Here is a 9,090-nt window from a genome sequence, read left to right on the forward strand (position 1 = left end):
ACACATACATGGCACAGCGCACACAGATGTACACATACATGGCACAGCGCACACAGATGTACACATACATGGCACAGCGCACACAGATGTACACACACACACGGCACAGCGCACACAGATGTACACACAGGCAAACATGGCACAGCGCACACAGATGTACACACAGGCAAACATGGCACAGAACACACAGATGTACACACAGGCAAACATGGCACAGCGCACACAGATGTACACACATGCATTAAACAAACACATGAACAATTATAAAAAGAATGAAAGCGTACTGGAGAGATGGCTCAGTCAGTTAAACACTTGCCCTGTAAAAACGAGGACCTGAGTTTGGATCCCCAGGACCATGTTTAAAAGCTCGAGTGGTGCCGTATTCAGAGCCAGGTGGAGCCCAGAAGCTCATTGGCCAGCTTCAGTGGCCTATTTGGTAAGATTCCAGGCCAGTGAGAATCAGTATCCCAAACAGAAAATAGAAGGCACCTGTCTCAGTCAGTGTCCTGCTGCTGTGAAGAGACACCATGACTGTGGGAACTCTATAAGAGAAAACATTTCACAGCTTCAGAGTTTAGTCCATTATCATCACTGCTAGAAGCATGGCAGCATGCGGGCAGACATGGTGCTGGAGAAGGAGCTTGAGAATTCTACACTGGGATCTGCAAGCAGCAGAGAGCATCACTGGGCCTGAGCATTTGAAACCCCAGAGCCCACCTCCAGTGACACACTTCCTCCAACAGGGCCACACCTCTTGATAGTGCCACTTCCTAGTGATCTATCCAAATGCGGCTTCCGCAATAGCTTATTCCTAGCTGGCTGTGGTGGGACCTGCTTAGCACTTTGGAGGCTGAGCCAGCCTTGTCTATATAGTCTGTATGGTGAGACCCGGTCTAAAAATCAAACACACTGGAATGATGGCTCAGTGGTCAAGAGTGCTCGCTGTTTATTCAGAGTTTGGGTTCTCACCCACATTGAGTGACTTAAAACCACCTGTAACTCCAGCTCCAGTGGATCCAGTGCCCTCTTCTGGGTTCTTCAGGTACTGCATGCATACAAACACACTTAAAAACATCTCAAATGATAATTTAAAAAGTATTACTGGGACAGAGAGAGCTCAGTGGTTAAGAGCTGGCTGGGTTAAATTCCCAGCACCTGCATGGCAGCTCACAACCGCTGTAACTCTAGTTCCGGACATCCTCATCTGGCCTCTACAGGCACCAGGCACTCCGGTGGTCCTCTTATGCAAATACCCACATACATAACATTTTAAAGAAATTGGAATATTACTCTGAATTATGGAGTAACATATTTAGTGTGATTTTTATCTGAGCAGCTGAGCATTAAACTTTGTGTGCTTTTGTGTGTCTGTATGGGAGTGTGTGTACACACATATGGAAGTGTGGGTGCCAGGGGTCGATGTCAGGTATCTCTCAGTCAGTCTTGTCCTTAGTTTTAAGACAGGGTCTCTCGCTAAAGCTGGAGTGGGCAAGCTGGAGAGGCTGGCCCGCCAGCTAACCCCTGTGATCCACGCACTTCCCCCACACAGGGATTCCCAGCGTTTAGTGCCACACGAGGCTCTTTCTGAACGCAGGTCTCCAGGCTTGCGAGACAAGTTCATTACTGATTGAGTCATCTCCCCTAAACTTAAAATTTTTATAGATTTCTCACCTCCCTGAAAGCTGTACCATTTTATGTTCTTACCAACTAGATATATATATTATATAATTTCTCCACATTTTTGCCTAACATAGATTAGGCCTTTGAAAATGTTTGTTCTTTAATTTTACAAATTTAATGACAAAAGTGCTTTTTTCATGTTTTTACTACAGTTCTTTAGATAGAATTAAACTAATTAGTTAGAATTAAAAATAATTTACATTATTGACTTAAAACATATAGACAAAGCTGGGTGTGGAGCACATACCTGTAATCCCAGCAGAGGAGGAGGCAGTATGCTCAGGAGTTTAGGCTTATGCTCAGCCATGTTTTTCATTAAAGACCAGCCTGGGCTGCGTGAAGCCAATTTAGACAATTTGTTATACATATTTTTATTAGGATATTGGCCTTTACTCACATTTTTAGTTGCTATACCTACATTTTTCTTAATGTTCCCTTTGGAGTCTGCTTAGAGTCTTCCCTATCTTAAGATTATAAAAATATGTACCTATTTTTGTGGTACGTCTGTATGTATTTTAAGTGTTCCTTATTTTGTATGAAGAGTGGGGTAAGGAACCAGCATTGCTTTTGCTCAGCTATCTGGTCAACTTTTTAAATGCAAATTTATTAGGTAAAGTCTCTTTCCCTGTTAACTTTGCTAGCAAACTCAGATCCATGTATACACTACTAGCAAAGAGCTCCATTGACTCAATTACAAATTCTTAAGGCAAGAAAACAAAAGGCTTGGGCGGTGGCTCAGTGGGTGGAGAACATGTCTGGCATGCCAAAGCCCTGGGTTCCCTCTTCAGCACTGCACAAACCAGCTGTGGCGGTGCAAATCTCTAAGTCCAACACTCAGAAGGAGTTTAAGGTCAAGGCCAGTCATGGGCTGCCATGAGACACCATCTATATCAAAAACATGAAGTAAAGCAAAAGACCAGAATGTCAGCAAAGCCAAGAAGATGTAGGCTAGCACCCCAAACAAGCATCCACTCTCAGGTTCCAGTGCAAGGCCCTTCATCATGGGCTGGGGAGAAGAAGTGGAGCTTGGTGGGCGGGTTTAGGCGATAATGACTTCCAGGTCCCCTCTCCTGTGGGCTCAGGGCCCCAGTTTATGAAAGCTAGTACTGGCAATCTGTTGATCAGCATACTCCAGGAATCCAAAACATACCTGTTGCTCTTATCTTGGCATCTCAGCTTTGAGGGCTCCAGAGAGAGATCAGAGTTTCAGATCAGTCAGCTTCTCTCATAGGGACACAGGTCCCATAGGCAACTTACATGTAGAACTGAAGAGAAGCAGTTGGATTCAACGGTCAGAGTCAACACAGAACAAGGGCAGAGATGCCTCGCTCTGCATGGGCCTAAGGCAGGACTTTTGACAAAGAGGGTGTCTGATCCCTGATCGTCATGGTGGTTGTCTGGATAGCTGTCAGCTTGTCCCAGGAATCCTGCTTCTGCCTCCTCCTCTCCTCCACTTCCAGAGCACTGCCATTACAGGTGCATCACCATGTCTGCCTGGCTTTATGTGGGTACTGGGGATTTGAACTCAGGTCCTCAGGCTTGCCTGGCAAGTGCTTCACCCACTTATCTGCTAACTGCTGCTCCAATACTGCTTTTCTAACAGGATCTTTCTCAAGAGATGCTCCTTATTAAGTGCCTCTGTATGTTGAGATTTTTTATTTTGTTGATGTTTGTTGAAGTGTTGTTGGAAGATTTATCTGAGGAGATAAATAAAGGAATTAATGAGGAATGCTGTAATAACCAATACGGGAATTATAAAAAGATTTATTAGGATTATTAGCCACAAGACAAGATCAGATAAACCCTTTATTTTATGGGGAAAATAGATTTCAGGTTTTCTGGAAGTTGCTTTATTTTAGCTAATATGCTCATTTTAATTATAAATTATTCGATGCCTTCAAATACTAACCCCCCCCCCCCCTAGCTTTTCATGTGCAATGTGCTGTATCTTCCTCCAGACTTAGGAAAATAGTTGGACAAGCACTTGGTTATTCAGAGAGACTTTCTAAGCCAAGTGTATGTGACTTACTTGTGTGTTAGGGACTATTTCAGATAAATGAAGGCATTAAAAACAGCACACTGTCCATATACTTAATATCTTCCCTTAAGACGTAAAATGTGGCCAGCATTGGTAAAGCTCCTGCCATTGCCTAAGACATAACTTTTATTGCATTTTATTTATTTTTATGTATGTATATATGTATGTACGTGTGTGTATGTGTGTGTGTGTGTGTGTGCGCATATGTGTTTGGATGCACATGCATACATGTGGAGGAGGCCTGAGTTTGGCACTGGGTGTCTTCCTCAGTCTTTCTCCCCTTCATTTATTGACACAGAGGCCCCAGTTCTGGCTAGTCTTGCCAGCCAGATTGCCCCAGGAATCTCTTGTCTGCCTCCCAAGTGCTGGGATGGCCGGAGGCTGCCGTATGTGGCTAGCTTTTGTGTGGGCGCAGGGGATCTGAACTCCTGTTGTCACACTTTTGCAGCAGTGACTTTACTCACCTTAGCCATGTGTCTTACCACAGGTTGTCTCCCCCATGGCTGCTGACGAAGCAACCATCACAGTTCGCCTCATCCGTTCATTTGAACATCGAAATTTCAAACCTGTAGTATATCATGGAGTTAAGTTGGACCAAACTGTGAAGGAATTTATAGCATTTCTAAAGCAAGGTATGAGAAACTAGAATTGTTTTGTTTCATTTGTGTTTTGACAGTAAAAATATGTGCTTTGTTTCATTTTGTGTTTTGACAATGAAAAACATCTGACTGTGATGTTAATGATCATCTTTGAAAAGTACAAAATCAGACTGGGCGTAGTGAGGCATACCTATATTCCCAGCAGTCAGGACACAGAGCATGTTTGGCAGGTAGAGCCAGGATGGGGGTGCAGCTTAGCCAGCCTTGGGGGGAGGTCTCTGCAGGCAAGCAGTCCAGGCTTTAAACAGCTGGAAGGCGGCAACTGCAGTTGCTGGTCTCTGCCTAGACTGATCAGTCATTCGTGACCACTCAGAGTTAGGTGCCCAAGCTTTGCCATCCCTCTTGGGCCTGGTCCAGGTGGGCAATGGCTTTGCTCATTTACCGTGGACCAGTTGGTCGTGGAGTCTTTTACAGGCCTTGCTCACGGCAACATACACATTTACAGAGAACTTTGTTCCCCCGCCTTCCTCTGCTCCTTACACCTGGCTAACAGAAGTGGTGAGCTCCAGGTTCAGTGACGGAGCCTGTCTTAAAAAATACAGTGGAGAGACTGAGGAAGACACTCGCCGTTGACCTCTAGTCTCCACACACAAACATGTGTACATAACCGTGTACACGCGCACAAAGCAAGTCAAGTTTACCTGTAGTGAGCTTATATCTTTGGAGACTGAATGGCAAGGGAGCAAAGTATAGCCGACACTGTCGTCTCCCCAGCCCGCAGGCGTCTTGCTGGGGAGTGTGGCTGTGGCAGCAGGGAGCTGAGGAGATCAGGAGAGCAGTCATCACTGTGGTACAGAGGTGATGACATCCTTTACGTCTTTCGTGGATTGTGTGGATGTGTCTGGTGTGTGTATGTGCATGGCGGACGCTTGTGGCAGTGTGTGAGTCATTGTGAAGAATGCTCAGGTTGCTTCTCAGGGATGCGAAAGCTGCTTTTGTTTAAAGCCTTCCTTTTCTCTTGGGTCTGTGTAGGTGTCTGTTGGGTGACTAAAACAAAGCGACGAAGCTGAGCATTTCTGCCCTCATGTGTCTGTCCCTCTGCCACGCTAACTTTGGGTCTGACTGTGTAGACGTGTCATCACTTCCGTGTACTGGGCACGTGGTAAATAACGGCTTGCACCAGACTCACCCAATATTTCTTCTCTCTTCTAAGTCAGAAGATGTCAAGAAAGGAGTGGCTAAGGTATCTTCCAGGTTTCAGGCCTGTGTGCCTGACCTGTGATCTGAGGGCCAAGCGTGTCCCAGGCTGGTGGAAAAGGAACCCAACATAAAATCATTAAGTTACGTAAGGTGAAGTGGCTAAGAGTGCTTGCTGCTCTTGAAGAGGACCTGGGTTTGGTTCTTATCACTACTGTTTCAGATCTGAGGCTCTTGTGGCCTCTGTGAGCACTGTGTGCGTGTGGTACATACACAGACAAGGTACACACACATGCACACACACACACACACACACACACAAACACAAATAATTTTAAAAACTTAACTATTGTGATAGTTTGGTCCACTATTTTTTCAACTTGATTAGACTATTCTTGAGCATGAACCTTATAGATAATGTATCTATATATATCATATATATGTCTGTTGCACACACACACACACGTATATGTCTGTTGCATATGACATCGTGTTGCAGTGAGCACCATGATGTCGTGTTTACATGTGTGCTGACCACTGATTTCACAACCTGGGACCATTTTATTCCATAGGAAAGCAGCATAGGTGTGTCCGGCCACCCATTCTTTCCCTGCCTAAGCCCTTCTTTCTCCTTGCCTCACTCACACTGAGTTAAGGTGGGTTTTTTCAGGCCAGTGGGACAGCTTAGCCAATAAAGTACTTGACAGCAAGCCTGGTGACCCAGTTTGATCTGAGGATCCAGATGCTGGAGGGAGGGAACTGGCACATATGTCAACACTGATACACAATAAATAAATAATAAATAAATAAATAAATAAATAAATAAATAAATAATGAAATTAATTTAAAAAAATTAATGTGTTGTTTTTTTTTTTTTTTTTTTTTTCAAGGCATTGGCCCGCTGTCTTTCTGGTTTTATAGGCATTTGGGGTAACTATTTTTAGAATATTTATTTGCTTTACTTTATGTGTATGAGTGTGATTTTTCTGCCTCTGCTTGTAGCCCTGGGGTTACAGACGTGCACTACTGTGCCAGGCTTTATGTGGGCTCTGGGGATTCACTTGAGTCTTCACACTTGCAGGGCAAGAGCAAGCAAGTGCCGTACCGACGGAGTCCTCCCCCAACCCCAGCCTGGTGAGTTCTCAGTAGAAAGGACAGGTGAACAAGAGGAAAGCCAGGAGTAGCTGACTGTTAAGTGCCCGCCATATATGTGGGCTGCCAAGGGAGCGAAAACTTGTCAGAGAAGTGCTTGTGGGCAAAGGGGAGCACAGAAGGCCTGGTAGCTGAAGCTTTGCAGTGAGGCGCACTCTGCTGCCCCCTGCAGGCTGATGGGGGCACAGCAGGCTTTTATGGTTGCTCTGTGCTCTAGGGGATAGGGTATAGGCTTTGTCTTGGACAAACAGGGAGGACCCAGAGCACTAGGCATCATCTGTTAGCTGCAAGCAATCTTTGCGCTAGGTAGGTATGTTCTGGTCACCCACCGCTGGTGCCAGTTACAGAGTGGCCTGCTTTTCAGAAGTCATTCCTCAGCATATTCAGATTTTGAGCTACGGACATTTCTAATTATTTTAATGTTTTATTTATTTTTCTCTCTGTGTGTATGTGCTCACGTTTGTGCCAAGCTCATTGTGCTTGCATGTGCACTGTGTGTACCACAGTGAGTGCGTGTGTGCGTGTGTGTATGTGTTTGTGTGTGGAGGAGTAAGTTGGTGGCCGGATTAAACACAGGTGTCAAGCTCGGTGGCAGGCGCTTTGACCTGCTGCTGAGCCATCTCACCAACCCATATTTCCACGCCTTCACTTGTGTGGAGCGTCCTGTCGTTTCTTGGTGTCAGTGCAGCAAGAGACACGATGTTCTTGGTATCGGCAGAGTAGGCCCCTCTGAAAGTCCTTAGGAATAAGATGTGATTTTCAAGCTGCTGTGGTGGCACAGGAAGCTGTGGTTTCCCTGGGTCACTGTGTTCTTTGCTTCCCAGGCACCACAGAACGATTCAGTCACAGTAACCACTGTCGGAACAGAACGGCGGTGCCTGTTGCAGCTAGATGCTCAGGCCTGCCTGCTTGACCTTTCACCTGCCATGGTAACGACACGACTGCTGCCTGTTTCTGTTGAGCATGTGGGGTAGTGTAGCTAGGAAAGTACACTTTGGGGGTATCGGAATGTTTTTTAGCTGGTGGCGTGCTGGCTTGGCATGCTCAAGTTCCCGGGTTCCATCTTAAACACTGCATGGATTGGAGGTGGAGGCAGGAGCATCATAAGTTCAAGGTCATCCTCAGCTACTTCGGGTGTTTGAGGCAGGCTTGTGTCACAAGAGACTTGGTGTGGACTCTGAGTTGTGAGCTCTGTGTTCAAGTCTGTTATCTAGTTCAGATAACTCTGGTGGGGCCACGTATTTGCATTTTGCATACATAGTAAAGGTTGTATAGTTTGATACAGAAGAATTTTAAATATAATAATGTGGGCTAGTCTTACTTGCAGATTAGGGGCTGGGTCAAGAATCTTGGCCAGCTTGTCTCATTTCTTCCTTTTAGCCTCCCTTTAGAGCAGGAATTGGTAGTATCCCCATTTTTAGGGTGAAGAAAGGAATAACAAAGAAATTAAGAAGTATGGGGCTGAAGCTAAGTATGGGAGCAAAGAAATTAAGGAGTAACGGTGGTTCAGTTGCTGAGGAGCTTGCTGTGTAAGCATGAGGGTCTGAGTTCAATTTCCAGCACTTAGGTAAAAACAAGCTGTGCACATTTGTTATCCCAGTGTTGGGGAGGCAGACAGAGGAGGATTCCTAGCCTCACTAGGCAGCCAGCTTACTTAATGGCTTCCAGACTAATGAGGAATATGATTTAGGAAACAGGGTTAGGCTGGTGAGGTGGCTCAGCAGGTTGGTGCTTGCTGTCAGGACCACTCCCGGGTACACACTTCCTCTAGCAAGGCTCCACCTCTCCAAACAGCACCACCATCTGGGGACCAAGTTGTTAAAGTTATTTTTATAAAATTGTGTTTGTTTCTTAGTTGTGTGGTGTCCTTGGGCTCTTCTTGACCGAGACGGTTGCTTAGATTCTGCATGCTTTTGGCAGTTCTGGGAACTGGTTGGTTTATGGGAGGAGTCCCTTTAAGTAGAGCAGCTGTTCTCAACCTGTGGGTCATGACCTCTTTGGAGTCGCACCTTAGCTATCCTGCATATCAGAGATTTACATTCTGATCCATAACAGTACCAAACGTAAGTTATGAAGTAGCAATGAAAATAATGGTATGGTTGGTGGGTCACCACAGCATGTGGAACTGTCCTAACAGGTCACAGTATCAGGAAGGTTGAGAACCGCATGGCTGTGCAGTTACAGTTTCTTGGGAGGAAGATGAAGATGGCAGAGATCTCACTTCACGTGGAGGGCAGCTGCCTTGCACATGCTCTGTGCTGGTCAGTGTGGACCCTGAAGCAGGGCTGTCATCATAAAACTGTGCTTTTCTGTTGCTTTTCAGCCGGACTTTTGGTTTCCCTTCCTTCCTTCCTTCCTTCCTTCCTTCCTTCCTTCCTTCCTTCCTTCCTTCCTTCCTTCCTTCCTTCCTTCCTTCCTTCCTTC

At 45.6% G+C, this 9,090-nt stretch overlaps 1 protein-coding gene across 2 annotated transcripts in view; it reads left to right on the forward strand.

The window, feature by feature from the left end:
- The window catches only part of CUNH2orf76 (chromosome unknown C2orf76 homolog), a 61,779-nt gene that overhangs the window by 25,798 nt on the left and 26,891 nt on the right, over positions 1 to 9,090 (forward strand). For both annotated transcript variants that reach the window (XM_055604677.1, XM_055604680.1), the window contains exon 2: positions 4,206 to 4,350. In XM_055604677.1, the coding sequence (XP_055460652.1) occupies positions 4,218 to 4,350 (133 nt within the window). In that variant the 5' untranslated portion in view covers positions 4,206 to 4,217. The remainder of the gene's footprint in view (positions 1 to 4,205; positions 4,351 to 9,090) is intronic.

Source organism: Psammomys obesus, unplaced genomic scaffold (assembly GCF_907164565.1).
Source record: "Psammomys obesus unplaced genomic scaffold, mPsaObe1.curated_primary_1811, whole genome shotgun sequence".
NCBI classification, from domain to species: Eukaryota; Metazoa; Chordata; class Mammalia; order Rodentia; family Muridae; genus Psammomys; species Psammomys obesus.